Below are 18,923 nucleotides of genomic sequence, written 5' to 3'. Positions count from 1 at the left end.
CAATTAAATCATATAAACCTTTTATTAGTGACAGATACCTCACCTTAATTGAGACTTCTCTATTATTTCAGCTCAATACTCTCATTATTTTGGTAGGTATGAGTTTTTAAACATACGTATGTTTCATATCGATATCCGGTCGTGTTTGTTGATACGTATTCTTGATACTGGTTGAGCTAGAAAGATGCTGATTTTTGTCCAGTCACATCTTACTTTGATCAAGACTTCTCTATAATTTCAGCTCAATACTTCCATTATTTTGGTAGATATGATTTCTTAAACATGCGAATGTTTCATATCGATATCCTGTCGTGTTTGTTGATACGTATTCTTAATACTGGTTGAGCTAGCAAAATGCTGATTTTTGTCCAGTCACATCTTACTTTGATCAAGACTTCTCTATAATTTCAGCTCAATGCTCCCATTATTTTGGTAGATATGATTTCTTAAACATGCGAATGCTTCATATCGATATCCTGTCGTGTTTGTTGATACGTATTTCCGATACTGGTTGAGCTAGAAAGATGCTGATTTTTTTCCATTCACATCTCACCATGATTGAGACTTCTCTATAATTTCAGCTCAATGCTCCCATTATTTTGGTAGATATGATTTCTTAAACATGCGTATGTTTCATATCGATATCCGGTCGTGTTTGTTGATACGTATTCTTGATACTGGTTGAGCTAGCAAGATGCTGATTTTTTTCCATTCACATCTCACCATGATTGAGACTTCTCTATTATTTCAGCTCAATCCTCTGATTATTTTGGTAGATATGATTTCTTAAACATGTGTATCTTTCATATGGATATCCTGTCGTGTTTGTTGATACGTATTTCCGATTCTGGTTGAGCTAGCAAAATGCTGATTTTTGTCCAGTCACATCTTACTTTGATCAAGACTTCTCTATAATTTCAGCTCAATACTTCCATTATTTTGGTAGATATGATTTCTTAAACATGCGAATGTTTCATATCGATATCCGGTCGTGTTTGATGATACGTATTTCCGATACTGGTTGAGTTAGCAAAATGCTGATTTTTTTCCAGTTACATCTTACCTTGATTAAGACTTCTCTATGCGGTTTCACGCAGAGATAAGAAGACAACAGAAAGCAGAGCAACAGTGCTTTGGGAGCAGCTGAAACTCCTCTTCAGACACAAGCTCGTTCAGAAAGACAAGCTACGCTGCAGGCAGCTAGAAGAGCGATAGAAACGCCTGAACAATCGAGGAATCCTTCAATTTAATATCATTATCATCCTTTGATTGTTATTGGCCCAATGAATCAAAAATATCACTAATGCGATGCTTTCAAATGCTGTTGAATGTGAATGTGCTGTTTCATCAATACTTGGTGAACCAGAAGAGCCTTTAAAAACTTTATTGCTAAGTTTTACAGATGAGTCAAAGTAATTTTTAAGCAAAATAATAAATTATAACCCTTCCTTTCAATCATATTGATTCATTTCTGTCGTAATGATCTCTGATACTTATTTAATGGTTTCAATGTAAGCGAAGCTAGTTATTTATATATTTCTTTTATAATATTATATCTTACTTTATCATATTTAATACAATACAAAGCTGTAAATACTGTAAATACAACTCTTGGGCTTATAGAACAAATAAATTATACAATGCAGATAAATCACGATTAAATTAGTTTCACTATGTTGAAGAATTGTTTTTCTACTTTTATTCTGCAATTGTGCGCAGTGATTTCTCTAAAAGTTCCAAGGAGTCATAAAAAATTCAGCAACAGACTGAGAAGTTAGTAAATATGTTTATTTGATATGGAAATAACGAATTTGTAATACATATTTTGATCTTTTTTTATTAGAAGACTCACAATGTGACTTGACAGTAAAAGATGAATGACTTTATATGCTTCATAGATTTGGAAAAAGCCTTTGAGCAAATAAGGTAACAAGATTCATTTAATTTACTGGAGGCAATGAAAAAAATAATGAAAACGCTTGCTGCTATTGTCAGTAGTAATAGATGAAACAACTTAAGCTTCACTTACATATCTCAACAAGCTTTACATGAAGTTTCAACGATCAATTTTGTTATAATAAAGTTCGTACATGAAATTCCTCAGAAGAAGAGGAAATAGAACCAAAACAAATACAAAAAGGAATGAAACATATAAAGATAAAATCATTCAAAGATAAAATATATGAAGCTCAATTGGTTTGCACACATAATAAGAATTCTCAAAAACAGAACGTTTCAATTTAAAATATTGAGTAAAACAAGGCAAAGAAAAATATGAATTTTGAAAATGTGAAAGATACAGTTCAATCAAAGGGGATATAATAAAATATCAAATAAAGATATGGAGAAAACTGTATATGTGATAACTCATAACACCTCAAGTTGACCTGGCTGCAAAAAATCTTTTTTTTTTGTAATTAGTTTGATACTACATGTATAGTTTGTCTAATACAGGGTACGACATCTTTCACGCATATGTCCTCGAGTGATGAAGCTTCTTAAAACATATTTTGTCAACTCCCCAACCGCTTCTTCAAGTGTAGAATAACGCTGATTTCGTACTAAGAAGAAATCATTGGATACCAAACAAGGATTGTAAGGTGGATGATTCATCAATTCAATGTTTTGACTGTTCAAAAACGTTTATGTTTGAACTGATGTGTGAGGACCCGCATTATCGTGGCGAAGTTGTCAAATTATGGGTAACCAAGGAGAACAAACACACATACACAAACACGATGTCTCGAGATGTTGCTTCATCATTAAAAGTTGATCGGCACAGACGAATTGTTCGAAATTCAATGACTAAGATAATGTTTCGAGTATGTGTAAACAACTCGAATAGCACTCGTATGTCAACACATTCTGAGTACGTTCACCTTTAAAAATGTCAAACTTTATGATGGCAAAGTCAGTTTTGACGAATTCGCATCAGTGTTGCCATATCTCAAAACCTAAGTAGCAATTATTGGAAAGATTATATACTTTATCATATTTTTGGAATATCCTATATTTTTATTTAGTAAATTTCATCAGAAATTCTTCTTTAAATAATGTATTAATAACTTTTTTGATCTCGTCATGTATTAATTACAACCAGATACTTCTCGACGTTGTAAAATAACTTGAACAATAAATTTGTATATTATTTTTACTTAAACGAAAATCTATTTGTTTGTATTAAAAAAATCAACGTGCAAACATCACCTCTGAGCTATTTTTGTCCATTTCATTGAAATATTTCTGTAAATACCAGTGATCACAATCAATTCGTATATTTAAAAAACCTTTATGAACAAAACCTTGAATAAATACTGCTAAAAATAATTCTAGTTCGCTTTAAAATGGAAATTATGATATTTACACTAGTTGAAAATCACTGTTTGCCACTGTTCAACTTGAAATACGACAATGGATTGTGTAAATATAGCTGTACAAAACCAGTTGATATTAGTTAAAACGAAAGTGTAATGAAATTGGCAACATTGCAGTAGATTTAGCAACATTGCATGTACTAAACCGGTTTGATCAAGGAGCAGACTCACCCAAATCTACTATAGCTTTGATATTAGTTGAACTAAAGCCTTTCAAATAAAAGTATCACATAACGATGAACAATTTTTTCAATGTTTACAAATTCACTGAAAACTTCACTATTATGGGCTGCCAAACAAATTCTAAACAACGTGGCGTCTTCAAACTTAAAATGCTCCAAATATCTTGTACTTTCTAATACAGTGGTTTGTTATAAGCAGCTACCGCCATCTTTAGGTCAGGCCAGGTATTTCTACAACCTTGTATGAACTTGCTTGCAATGTTAATTTTTTCTTAGTCAATTATTTATCAAACCACTTGGTATATATTCTTCAAAGTGTGAATATCTTTTTCTCCCTCAATTAACCAGATCCAGATACCTTTGCTCATAAATCAACAAAAATATTCTACTTTGTATAATAATTTGAAAGTGTTAATCTTATTTAAATATTAAATTTCATCTATTAACCTGAATAAACACGTAAAAGGGTCCCAAATTCCTTGTACTTTGATATAAAAGCCCAGACTGTTTGAACCTTCGTCAGAAATATGTTCCTACCCTAAATTAAACTCCTTGGGTAACCTCAAAGGGTTTTTTATCACAAAAATGAGTGTGTAATTTATACAAATAATGTTTTGTTTATCTTTAAGAAAATCAACAATTTATTATAAATAATAACAGCAGACACTCATTTTTGCTTTCTAGAAGCTATTTGTACAGTGTATTTACTGTTCTAATAAACTAAACTCTTAATAAAATAGACTGTAATCAAAATAAGGAATAAAATTATACTAGAAATACATTTTTCTGACATTTTCATTTTATCTGTCTTAACTAACTTTCAACCTAAAATTTCTTCTTTTTTGATAAATGACATACAATCATCGACAAATAAAACAACCAACTACTTCAAACACAAATAATTAGAAATGTTTTCCTTCAATGACTACATCAAACACCAAATTGGCCGCCTAAATGTTATATTACTTTCAAAAACTTTTTCTGTCAAATTTTTATCTTCACTTCTTCAACAGAAATTGTTGCAAAAACCTAAGCTACTTTTAACAGTATATTCATTATAAAGAATGTCATACCAAATATCAACCTTTCAATTTGAATCACTTTTTTTTTATTTCGATTATCTAAATAATCTATTTTTAGTCTGAGGATGTTAGGAAACCATCAACAACTTTTCCCTATAAGAAATACTGTCTTCCTAATCGAGAAAATATCGACCCACGATAAGTATTTTCAATGAATAATTGAAATTTATGATAATTTTTAACAAATAGTACCTTCTTGTTGAAAAATCTATTGAAAAATTCATCTCTGCTATCTTTAGATTGTACAGGTTGTCCCTGTAAAAGCTACGGATTGTTAACCATTGGGCATGAGTCGCCCCTGGCCTTCAGATAGTAGTGTAGAATTATTTATTCCGTCACGTTATAAGGACATACGTAATCATCTATCAAAAATTCATAATGTTCGAATGTATAATTTGGAAAATATAATTAAATATAAGCTCAGATTTCGGAAATTTAAACGCCTATAACTCATATACGAGGAGTGGTATTCAGATACTTTTTTCATACCACGTCATCCACTCACTTCCGAATTTTTTGCATCAAGCTCTAAAACACCCTATATATATTAACTATTGAATGACAAATAACATTTTTTCTTTTCGTATAATATTGGAAATTAAATAAATGTTGATATATAATAAATATTTATCAAGAACTTTAGTGAAAAATAATGTTTAAGCAGGAATCTGTGTGACCCTCATTTATGCAATTCCCATAAATTTTCCATCAAAGGTTCCTGTATGGTTTCTCATCGCATATTGTACCTTTTTGTGACTAATCCCAAGCATACTCTAATGGATTCAGATCTGGCAATCTAGGTGGAAGTAGTAGATGACAAAAACCTTCTAAAGCCACTTAATTATGATCAATAGATATAAACTGGAGGCCTATAGTATCCACCGCTTGATCTTTAGATGCATGTCTTGAAATGTTTCTAAACCAATACAATCAACTCATTACAACCATTAAAACCAATTCCTACCCACAATATTTGTACCTCCTCAGGACGTCAAAAGAAACAATCCATAACAAGAATTTGTGAAGATCGCGCTCTTTAATTCATTATGCCAATTCCAAAGCAAATCGTTGCCTTTGTTGTCAATATTTTCTTTAAAAATCACCTGGATCTTGAATTAGCATCACGAAATTAAAACATGATTGTTTTTAAATGTATTTTTACTAGAACGAGAACAATCTGGATATATTAAAAAATGTTTAGTCTATTATAGAACCAAATTTCAATGTCAAAATATTATATTACTCAACATATTCTCCTCTTAATTGGATACATTAATTACAGCGAACCTGCAACGTCTCTAGACCTTTAAAAAAAAATGTTTCTTCTTTCTCTGCAAACCAGACCTCTACAGCTTTTATTACCTCCTCGTTGGAAGAAAATTTACGAGCTTTTAAACTTTTTTTCAGCTGAGGAAAGAGATGATAGTCGGGCGGAGCCAAATCTGGTGAATAAGGGGGGTAGAAATTCAAACCCTAAATCACGAATTTTTTACATGGCAACATGAGATTTGTGTGCAGGGACGTTGTCCTGCAAACACAAAACACCTTTGGATAGTTTTCCGCGTCTTTTCTCTACAATTGTTCCCCTTAGAGTGGTCAGTAATTTCGAATAGTAATCTCCAGTTATTGTTCTACCCTTATCCAAAAAATCAATCATGATTACTCCATGGCAAACCCAAAAAACTAAAGCAAGAACTTTTCCAACAGATTTTTGGACACGAAACTTCTTAGGTCTTGGAGAACCAGAGTGTCGTCATTCCATCGATTGTTGCTTTGTTTCTGAATCGTAAAAATGTACCCAAGTCTCATCCATAGTAACAATTCGGTTTAAGAAGTCTACATCGTTTTCAAATCGAGCACAGATCGAACACGATTCTTCTACCCTTGCACGCTTTTGGTCAACATTCAAACATTTGTGGATCCATTTTGCAGCAATTTTTCTCATGTCCAAATTGACGTGAACTATATTATGAGAAATATTCAGAGCTTCAGGTATCCGTTTTAGTCCAATTCGACGGTCCGATAAAATCATGTCATGAACTGCATCGATATTTTCGGGAACTGACATTCTGTGTCAGTTCCCTTCCCGATCGGTCATAATCTTCAATGGAAAATTTACCTCTTTTGAAGCTTGCAGTCCAATTTTTCACGGTCGCATACGAAGGACATTCATCACCAAGGGTATTAAGCATATCTTCGTAAATCTGCTTACCTTTTAACCCTTTTAAATACAGGTACTTCATGATTGCTCGATACTCCAGTTTCTCGATTTTCACAATTTTCTTCTAATTTATTGCGTAACTCTGGTTTACTTTTTTGACGTCAAACTTTACACTGACACTTCTAATAATTTATTGTTCGTTGCTATGGTAACGCAATATTTTGTTTATGCATGGAACTGGTCTAAGCTAACTAGATATCAATACATCCTCGTATTATAAACTTATACCTTTTTGTTTGTTATTGAAAAACCCGGTATATGTGCTCACTCCTTTTTGTGTCCTATGATTGTGCGACTAGTCATATTTCAAGATTCTCCCAATAATTTTTCTTTTCTCTCCATCGGAAATCTATACGGGAAAAAATTAATTTACATATCAAATATGCTCAACGCACGAAATCCGCTGCAACTTCTCCCGATAAATTCCCCCTTCCTCCTTTATTAAAACACCGTCGTAGATATAGACATAAGTTCCTCGAGAGACTTTACTCAGACGCTCCCTGTCTCGCTTGAACAAACAATCCACTCGGTGGAACTCTCAGAAAATAATCGTTGTCGTAGAGAGTTGAATCAAAACGGAATTTCAGGAGTTAGGCTAGATTTTATATAGAAGTTGTGCGATTCTGTTTAGTCGCGTTAAGGTATCGGCGCGCGTTAAACAGTTAAAAATGTGTGTTCCAGAGCCACCGCGGACCTCGCCGCAGCAAGATCAGATGGCAGCTGCTTTTTCCACGGCTGAACCTACGGTCACGACGTCCACCGGCAAGGATAATAAGTCTGGACAGTCACCCGCTGATTTGGTCGAATATCCACAGGCCAGTTCAACGGTATGTACTTTGAATATACGAAATAATCCAACGAAATATTCGCAAGTAAATATATTATCTGAAAAAAAAATAATTTGAAAATTACTTTCGAAAAAAAAAATGCGTTAATATCTTGACAAGCATTTAGAACTTTCATAATTAATAAGAAAACTTCTTAGAGTACGATCACATATTACTAAATCTGATAGAGAAATTAGTACACTCAAAAAGGCCTTGCTTTTCCTATAAATTCACCTAGTAACAAAAATAAATTGAAAACTATCATGTACAATTTTCAATATATCAATATTACCTAACTCTTTTAGGTCTGTTTTGTTCTACTCTATTTACTATACCTCTCCATAAGTTTCTTTCGTCTATTCTTCTTCTTCACTCAGTTATTTAGAATGTCTTCGAATCTGATATCACCCCTTCTATTCATTTCTTTATCACCCTGCATCTTCTCATTCTGATTTTTTCTCTTATCCTCAGTCATCTGACTCTATAAACTCTGACTATATATTATTTCGGTTATCCTTCTTTATAAATTGTTGTCTATGTTCACGTCACTAACTATTTTTGGGGGCACTTTTTTCTCCCAAACTTCTTTCTTTTAAGTTAGTCCCCAGGACTCACACCCATACAGTACATCGTTTGTATAATCGTATCTTTGTTGTTTTGGATATTCCTCTTGCTCTTAGATTCGAGTTTTTTTCGTTTCATCATCCGTATTCGTTACCAGCACTCCTAGATATTTCAATGGCACAACTTCCTCGTTTTCCATCGTTAAATTTCTGTTTCGCCCCTGACTCTTCCTTTGTTTTATCATTTATATACGTTTAATCTTTTCGTTATCAACCCTGAGCCCCAATAGTCTGTATATGCTAAAAGTTGATGCTTCAGACCTCTTGATAATCTTCTGATAACCCCCAGCTCTAACCGGAGTCAGTGCCATCGTTGTTATTAGCTTGTTTGGTCTCTTTGTAACTTCTAGAGCCTCTTACAACTATAAACAGCAGATATAGTTCCTTCGTCCCTTCCTACAGCCCCCTTGTCTTCTTGGTTATGAATTAATCTCAATTTGTTTCTTAATACCCTGACCACATTTGTTGAACAGCTCTTTTTGTCGAATTCTCTCTTTTTATTTGCCTTATTACAATCCTTTTCTTTGTGTTTTGTCTTTCATCATTCTATGCTGCTTTAACTATATTAGAGTGCCCTCTGTTGTCATTCAAGTTATCGAAATATTCGGCCCACCTTTCTAATTTTAATTGTTCACTTCGCGGTTTTCTCACCTTCTAGTAAAGGTTTCTTATTTCTTGTTTGTTCTTTAGTATGCTGCTTTTGGTTAATCGCTTTTTCCTCTGCTTGCTACCTCTTGTAGGCGAAGTCTCGATTCCCAAACGCTTTTTGAATTTAACTTGCTTCAGTGTTTGTGTATCCATTCTTATATTTTTCTTGCTCTCTTCTTCTCCAATCACCATTCCTATTGTTTTGTTCTTGTTTATTTTCATTGCTATGTCTAAAACTGCTGTCTTCCACACCTCAATGTTTTATTGTAGCTTCTTTGTAGTTTCCAATGTCCCACATATGCACAGAACATCCCCTTATCTTAATCCCATATTTGTAGTGAAGCTTTTTGATATTTTTTTATTCCTTATGACTGCATCTTTATTGTTTTCATAAATATTTTGTATTATCTTCATAATTTCTAGGTTTAGTCCTCTTTAGATAAGTTTTTTTCTTTCTAGGTACTGTTTCTAAGTATTTTTTTTGAATTATCGTCAATTATCGAAGTCGAACTAATCAACTACATCTGGTTGTGCACTAACCATCTTCTAAGGAAGACAATTATTTCGATGTAAAAAACTTTCTAGTACATTTTTTCGAATTTTTTTGCGATTCTGATGATGATGATAATGAAATAAACAACTCAAAGAGAAAGGAGAAAAATGTAGAATAACTGATACAATCCTATTTATGTAATAGACCACTTGTTTGGAAAATAAGTCAATTCTGTTATTTTTTCCAAATAAATTAACTGTATTATTGATAAATTTATTTGTTAGAAAATTGAGTAATATTCAAAATCAAAAAGTTAAATTAATTTAGCTCTTTCCGTATCTGAATCGATGTTTTGGGATGACATATCCCCATCAGGAGATGGTGATGAATTGTCCACGTCTTGTGCCCACAAGTCATCATCCATTTCGACATCGGACAGATCGTCGTCTTCTAGGATATCTTCCACTGCAACATCAGGTATATCAGCTGCACGCGTTTCCAAAACCCTCCATGCAGCCGCAAGAAATTATCTGCAAGAGGTGTTATGAGGATGCATCTCTGTTCATCATATTGGGGCTGATGTCTTGAGGCGTGGATATCCATCCACCTCCAGGAAAGAGAGTTCAGTGTAACTTCCAGCCACGCCTATCCCTTTAAGAGGATTGTGCATGAGAACAGAAAATAATGAATGATTAGTTACTGATGCAAGGTCAAATTTTAATGTGATTGTATGTCTGCAAGGAGTGAAATAGACCACTCTCATGCTGGAAGTAACCTGGTTAGATTGAAGCTGATTTTTGTCGCAGAATAGTTGGTACCACAGCTCGTCAAGGTTATGGGTGCTGGGATTGCCTCACTATAGAACAATTATGTTCTCCTGCTCTCCTTCTACTGCTATCTCATCAGGTGTAGAATATGTGTCGAAAAAAATCACAGCATGATCTTCAACGTCTGGATTTTTTTCGACTAAATACATGGATGGAGAGAAAAAGCTCTGGTTTCAAAGAGAATTTTGGGAAAGCGATGCTGACGATAACATCTGATACTTTGCCACTTGATAATAAACAAAATTTGTTTTTTCGCTTTTTGACAAAGTTGTCTTCGGTACTAGAGGTCACAAACTTGGATTATTCATAAGGTCAACATCATAAACAAGTCTGCAACAAATCAGAACCATTCCATACTTTGAAGATTGGTTAGTCAGTTACTGGATTAAGGAACTAAACACATAGAGGCTTCTAAGCAAACCACCATAGAAACGTTACGAGAGCTGAAGCCCAACGTCTCCAGAAGATCTCAAAATGAAGCTGAATATTCGAAATTGAGCACGGAAGATTCCTATTGAAGAAGATCGTGCTCCATGTCGTATTTGATTCGTGAGTTTTGAATGCTGAAACTTCACGTTTGTTTCAGAAAACGACTTTAGCTAACAACTGTGTTTAAAAACTGCTTTATACAATTTTAGACATCGAGAAGGTTACTTCATAGCGAAATGAAGGAAAGAAAGTTTGCAAAAATGATTACAATTTTGTATTCACAGTTGGGTCGAGTGCATTTTAACCCAAGGATAGTTTCTGTAACATTTTAACTTAATTTTCAGAAAAATCATACACGTTTTTTTTATTTTAGTACTTTAGTACTTTCTAAATGTTCCAATCAATACAATTTATTAAGGACCAGACTCAAAACTCAACAATTTAGCAAGACTTACATACATTTACAAGTTTAGATCAGAGATGGGGCAATATTTAGTTGAAAAGACTTATATAAACAATATTTAAACCAAAGATATCTGGGTAACTTTCTCAACTGAAGAAATTTGCTATTATTCAGAAACAAAGTTCTAAAAAAATCATGTTTGTATGTAAATTTGCCGTTCAGAAGGTATTTGAAAATACCCAGAATAGGTAAAACGTTTAAATATTTTGTCGATACGCAGAGACACGCGATGGCAGGTGAAGGTCAAAAACTTTACGTTCAAACAAACAATATTCTCGTACATACACATCCACATTTCACAACCAAATTATTTGTTATTTTTTTACGTGTGCATTGAAGTTGAACGTTCTCGGAGTCTCTTCCACTAATTTTTATACCAAATGTAGCTCAGAAAAATTAATTTCTTTCATTCACGTAAATTCAAACCAACTGGGATTCTGTAATTCTAACCACTATCAATTCTAAATACAGAAACATATAACCGATTGATGATTAAATCAGGTTGTCACATTACGTTTATACGACCCCTAAAGAAAAACTTTCCAGGGTTTCATTAGAGTTTTATCGTCACTTTTATACCTTCTTATATTGTCAGTTTGGATTTAACGACGTTAAAGCTTAAACAACAAACACGACTTGTACATTGATTGGATTATTAATATGTTTTTTGTGAAGTTGTAACATTCCGCCCAAGTATTATTTTGTGCCCGGTTGGGAACTAACAACCTCCTTGTATCATTTGTTTGGAACGGATTATATTACAGCCTCAAATTATTTTCATAATTTTAGATACATCATCGTTAAAGACATTATCACACTAGCGGATTGCGAGCGTCTTAAAAGCGGAGCGAGCGTGCAACGATCACGCCGCGCACGCTGCGAATAGTAGCGTAGACGCCATTTTGTAATGTCGCATACAAACATCCATCCTCACGAATGTAAGAGGACTCGTATCTTCATGGGATCATCGGGAGATTCGGATATTGATACAGAGTTATTTATAAGTAAAATTCAAAATCGTTACTTAAGATGAGACCAAAAAAACAGAAAATTTAGTGATCGTGATTTAAAAAAAGGCATGGGAAGAGGATAAAATGATTACAAAGTTAATGCAAAGTATGGGGAGGATGAATTAAGACAGAAAAAATGACTGAAATACAGCTTTGTGTTGTCTCTGTTTGAAGATTCGAAATCAATTCATCCATACTGTAAAATGGATGCCAAAATGGAGATCTCCAGAGATCTGTGCTCCAAACTATACAGGATATTTTACAAGTCCAGACCCACCCCGAAATATTTCATTGCAGGCAATTAATTCCTCATCAAGTGTATTTGAATAAAGCAAATTTCTTCCAAATTAATCCAATTTATTGACATTTTATATACCATAAATTTAAAACAACTAAACCAAAAAATTGGGCGTTGTTTTCTTGCAAATATCTCAATAACTATTTGATATTTTTCAAATTTGAAAAGACAATGAAATTTAACGAAAAACTGTTTTCTTCTTGTAATTACGAGGACCAGTATTCATAATTTCATCAGAGAGTTGGAAAAGTTTTCACTTTGTTATAAATATTGATTCTCACGTTTCAAATATTGAATATTTCGAAATGTAACGATTTGATTGTAAACTGACGGGAATATTAATAATATTATAGAATCAAACATACTGAAAAATACCGTTTACAATAAAAAGTTTCTATCGGAAGCATTTATGGACTTCTGCATTAATTTTGATACAAAAAATGCGGTGTGGTTTCTTTGCAACTATCTCAAAAAATATTGCACATTTTTCAAATTTGAAAAAAAAGGGGCTGGACTACATAACTTGGTTATTTGCTAAATTAAAAATATATGAAGATATGAAGAAAAAATCATAGCGATTTTTACATTCTTTTTTTACATTTTAATTTTTTAAACTTAAAGACATCAAATAATTTCCATCCCATCATTTTAGTCATTAAAATTGATTAAAATTAGTATTATAAGGACTTAACCAATTTTTCTCAATTATTTTTGACCTTTTCATACGTATTTGTTACTAAATTTTACTGATTTCACTATTTATCAAAATATTTTGATGATAGGTCGAAACATCAATTTTAGAGGACCATTTTTTTTTCACCCTCCAATCGCTCCGTGCTGACGCTAGGCGAGCATAACAAAGCGAACATGCGCGATAGGCGACTGCGAAGCTTCCACACTACATACTTCACTATTTTTAACATCAGGCGTCAGTCGGCGTTGTGTTACATCCACGTAAGCTTGTCGGCCATTATTTATAATCCGGCCAAGTCTGAATTGAGAAGTGTGATTCGTTTTCTTCAGGCTGAAGCTGCAGAAATCCATCGGAGAATGGTTCGTGTGTATGAGTGATGGTGTTTTGTGTGAATGGTCTCGAAAGTTTAAAGATGGCCGTAATGATGTGCATGTTTGTCTACCTGGTCAAAATCTAATTTTCGTTTGGAAGAAATCTAAAGTCAAAAAAATCACTTAATACTTCATATAAATCATATGTTTAGTATTAATTTTCCTATTAATAAAATTCTCTCAACAGACAAATTGAAAGAAAAGAAAGTTTAGTAATTAATTTTTATAGGAACCTAAAATGAAAACAATAGATTTTAGCACTGAAAAGTCCATAAACTCCTTTCAAAGTTCAACATTAATGTCGAAAAACTTTTGGAGGAATTAATTTAATGAAAATTATTGATAGATTTTGTTTGTAGTGCATCAAATTTTCTTCAAGATTGTGTATTTTCTTTGTTTAAACATTGTTATTATTAGCTTTTTTATAGGCAGCATATCAATTATTGACATAAAATCTTAAGGAGGTTATTGAAATTTAATTTATCGATTTTTCCCACATGTATTTATGCTTAAAAGTCTTAAATTAAATAATTATGAACTACAATGTATGAAAGCTGCTGCTCTGAGTGGATGAAAATGATACGGAGAAAAATATCTGGGCCTCTAAAGCTGCGAAATCGGAACATATATTTAAATATATTTTCTAAATTATACATTCGAACTTTATGAATTTTCAATGGATGATTACGTAAGTCATTGTAGTATATTTGACGGAATAAAAAATTCTACATTACTATCTGAAGGCCAGGGGTGGCTCTTGACCAATGGCTAACAATCCGTAACTTTTACAAGGACAACCTGTACAATCTAAAGATAGCAAAGATGAATTTTTCAATCGGTTTTTTAACAAGAAGATACTCTTTGTTAAACTGAATAAAAATTATCGTTTAGATCGTTGTACATGTTTATAAAACCGTTCGTCATAAAGAGATATTCAGAAGAAAATTATCATAAATTGCAATTTTTTATTGAAAATACTTTCAAAAGAAATCTTTTTTGTATTTATATGAATAACTGCATCGGTCATTATAGTGAAATATATTTAATTTGTAAGTGTAAAAATGAGCCGAAATCATTTTTATCTGTTTTTGTTCGATTACCCCTATAACGACTGACACCATTAGAAAAATCGATTTCTTACCAATCAAATCTACATAATCATAAATCGCGGCAAATCTGATTTAATTGGTAATCAAAGAATTTAACCAAGTCTCTTGTAAGAGCTCATGTAAAATAAGCGAACTTTGAACTCAAATTTCTTCAGATTTTGATCAAAAAAACATATAAAGAAGGGTACTGTTGGATAGGTCGTACTCTAAAATTTCGAAAAATATATATCTTGTTTCGAGACACATCTCGCGGGGCCTTATTAGTCCAATTTATTGTAATAGTACATTGATATACAAACAAAAAATTCGTTCTGCAGTCCGTCTAAATCAAGAAAATTCATTCGATATGAACCGGTCCAAACTAGAATTCTCATTTTCTTTTTCTATTACAGGTTAGAGGTGTAGAAATAGGTATAGTTCTTTTAGTATTATTCGTATGGATAGCGGCCATAGCGTTATTTTTCAATCGTTGGGGTAAAATTCGAATGCTGTTACCCTACCAACCCGATTATAAACAAGAACAGCTGAAAGTACCAGGTACTGCGGCTTGCGCAGCCGCCACCGCGTCCGGAGCTACTTGTACGCACAATTCGGGGGACCACATCTGTCAACAGGTAAAAACATTTCCAATTTTTGTAGTTTTGCTTCAACCCGAGCTTTGGATAGACAAAACTTTAATATGTTGATTATATTAGTAAATTTTAGAGTTTATAATATTATTTTGTAACTACATTCGACATACAAATAGTAAGGACATCCTTTATATTGAAAATATTTATAAAATTAACACTTTTATTACTTTATTGAACTGTTAACCATATTTTTATTTACATAGAAGTTCAAAAAATTAAATTAAATTACCTAAAAATGTGGTATTAGGGAAGAAAATGTAGACTGACAGTTTTATGAATAAAATATCTATCGTGCATGATTTGAAAGGTACTTCAACGCCTGTTATTCCTTTTCAGACATGTCTAGAATCGCGAAAAGAGTTTTTGACCTTAAATGAGATTGAGGTCACTTATATTTACCATAAATATGAAAAAATAGATTGAATAAATTGGGTTTCATAAATATACGATAGTTCTATTATAGTTTTATTAAAACTAATGTAAATATTCCCAAATTTTTCACCTGTAGTAACTAATTTATTAATAGTACACAATAGTACAATAGTACATCCAGGTTTTTTATAAGTTTCCTCTTCATTTTTTATAAATTATTCATGATCTGATTTTAGTTTCTACGTTTCTTGTGACATTCCTTTCTCTTTTATTTGCAACATTCCATGTTCCAAGCGTCTCCATTTCTATTTGTTATTATTTATTCATCCTAAATTCTTCAACTATCAACTTAAATCCACATAAACATAATATGATGCATCTTATGTAATTTTTAATCGAAATAAATGGAATAAACTTATCTTTCGGTCATGAATATTTTGTTTATTGGATCGGATTGAATATTGAATTAATTCAAAAATGATACTAAAAATGCGTTGCTTTGAAATACATACAGTCTTGTAGAGATATTGGTTATTCATTTTGGTATACTAAAGACATCGCTTAAATATTTTACTTACTTTAAAAGGATGGACCCAGAAGTACCTGGCCCAAGAAAAATACACAAAAATTTTGGAAAATATGTGATTGTTCAATAAGTTCGTTCATCATCATCATCAAGCCTTTCAATCCCATGTGGATTATGGCTATCGCTTTTGGCGCTTTCAATCATTTTTTTTGAGTTGGATTACTCCTCGTTTCCTAATTTTTATTTTATTTATGGTTTGTCGTTTGTTTTGGCTGTTCCTGTTATTATTTTCCATTCTTTCCGGTACCGGCATTTCGCTCTCCAGTTTTCTATATTGAAGCTCTTATGTCCTCCTCTATTCCGTTTCTCCAAGTTTTTCTCGGCCTTTCTTCTCCTTGTCCACAATGGGATCTATTGCGTTATTCTTTCGATCATTTCAGTTGTTTTTCTTCTCATTATATGCCCGGCCCAGTTGAGCCTTTGTGCTTTAATGTGTCTCACTATATTCTCCTTCCCCAGTTCTCTCTCTATTTCTTCGTTTTACTTTGCTCTTCTTTCTCTTTCCTGAGTTATGTTTGGACCTGTTATAATTCTCATTATCTCTCTTTCTGTTCTTTTAAGTTCTTCTTCTTCTCTTTTGTTTATTACTGTTGTTTCCATTGCATATGTGATTACTGGTCTTATTAGGGTTTTGTACATCTTTATTGTATTTTTTTTTTGGTTATGTTTTTGTACTTTAGAAGGTTTTTGTTTCTTCCATAGACTTGATAGTCTATGTATCCTATCCTTTCTACTCTCTCTCTGGTTGTTTGTTTGTTCCAACGTTATTCCTAGATAGTTAAAGTTGTGTTCTCTGTTCTAGTTTTCTTCCCATTTTCATGTATTTTGTTTTTCTCTGCATTTATTTCCAGTCCGTAGTTTCTTGCTTCTTCTTCTAATTTGTCGATCCATTTTATTAGTTCTCTCTGTCCATTTGCTATGATCGTTACATCATCTGCGTATTCTACTATGACGGCTGCATAAATCTCACATATTTCTTTATTTCCCTTCTTAAATATTGTATCTGATTATGTCTGTACTCCACTTGTCTGGGATGATTTTGTTTTCTCTCCATAGCTACATTAGTTGATAAATATGTTTACTTAATTTTTCTCCACCATATATAAGACTTTTAATAATAAGAATCGTCAAGTTTCTCAAAATATTCATTAATTGATGACACCACCTATTTATTATAGAATAATCTTTGACCCACGAGTTATTTTTTCAAGTCTGGTAACAGAAAATAATCTGGGGAGACTAAATCTGGTAAATAGCGTAGCAATTCAAACTTTAATTCATCAATTTTAGCCATTGCAATAACGGATGTGTGAGCTGATGCATTTTTTTAATAAAACAACATTTTTTGCTTAATTTCTTTGCTCAAACGTTGCGATAAGTTCGTATAATACTCGCCGTTGATAGTTGGCACTTTTCTCAAAATAGTCACTGCAAATTATCACACGCGCCACTCAAAAAACAACGTCAAGACTTTGCCTTCAGATGGAACGGTCTTTGCCTTCTTTGGAACCGGTTCTGCCTTTTCAGTCCATTGTTTTAATTATTCTTTTAATTCGAATAAGAAAGTGATGGACCCACGTTTCATCCATGGTCGTAAAACAGATTTATTTCTGTGAAACATTGTCAAATACTCTATGGAAACGTCTTCACGACGCTGTTTTTGTTCCATCTTGCACACAGTTTTCACATGTCCAAATTTTCAGTTAATATGCGATGTATCGCAATTTTTGAACTGCCTACATGGTACTTCTGGAACCATTCTCGTATTATGCGGTATGTGTGGCTAGTAAAGATATTTGTCTTAGGATATTTGTCATGTATTTGCCACAAACCCTCCAAATTTTGTTAAATCAGCACCAATTTTATAATTGGAGTTATCTTAATGATATAAGACTTAGAATTCCACCGTTAGGCCGTCTTATACTTGAGTATACGTTAAAAAGGTAGCCACTGGATGTAATATTTACAAATGGGAGTAATGTCTATCAAGATGTTGTTTTGACCACGTCGAGAAATTTTAATATTAAACGGTTAAGAAGAAGAAAACGCCCTATTAACGAAGTACGTTATGACTACGGCGAATTTCGTCATCTCTATCGATAACTCGGAAGCCTCCATGGAAGGTTTTTCGAATTTATAAGAATGTCTGTTGGAAAATTTGATTTAATTTTATCAGGAATCGAGAGAAATCTTGAGCGAAAAAGAACCCGCAATTGCAAATGGCTTCTGAGGAAAAGTTATCTTTGTCAGATGAAAAAATTTCCTGCCAAGAGAAATAAATTTAAACCTTTTCTTTCTACAACTTTTCTCTCTTGAGTCAAGTTTTCCGTTCAAGTCAATGGATCAATAAACGGTAAAAAGTCTTTATAACATTGTAGTCACTTGTTTCAACATTGCTGATTACATTCGGTTACACCAAGACCAGAAGATGTCCTGGAAGGTACCTCCACACCTTCTGTTCAATTCCACAAAAGTAAAACAATGCAAAACATATGTAGATGACATCTCCTGAAGCCTGGAAGTTCAATATCGGCAAATTACCCTAAAAAATAAGATCTACTGCAGTGATTAAGGTACAAACTTGATGCACTTGAAACAAATAACTTAAATATGTAAAAGAGACATAATGTCTATTAAATTAGTAATCAAGAAATTGCAGATTTGTCAAAGTTATATCCAGAA

The 18,923-nt window shown here is 32.8% G+C and overlaps 1 protein-coding gene across 7 annotated transcripts in view; it reads left to right on the top strand.

Moving 5' to 3' along the window:
- LOC130898585 (uncharacterized) overlaps positions 1–18,923 on the top strand; it is a 137,696-nt gene that overhangs the window by 83,766 nt on the left and 35,007 nt on the right. For all 7 annotated transcript variants that reach the window (XM_057807985.1, XM_057807984.1, XM_057807986.1 and 4 more), the window contains exons 5-6: positions 7,541–7,686; positions 15,044–15,265. In XM_057807985.1, coding sequence (XP_057663968.1) covers positions 7,541–7,686; positions 15,044–15,265 — 368 coding nt within the window. The remainder of the gene's footprint in view (positions 1–7,540; positions 7,687–15,043; positions 15,266–18,923) is intronic.

Source organism: Diorhabda carinulata, chromosome 10, assembly GCF_026250575.1.
Source record: "Diorhabda carinulata isolate Delta chromosome 10, icDioCari1.1, whole genome shotgun sequence".
NCBI lineage: Eukaryota > Metazoa > Arthropoda > Insecta > Coleoptera > Chrysomelidae > Diorhabda > Diorhabda carinulata.
This window is presented reverse-complemented; position numbering and strand designations above follow the sequence as displayed.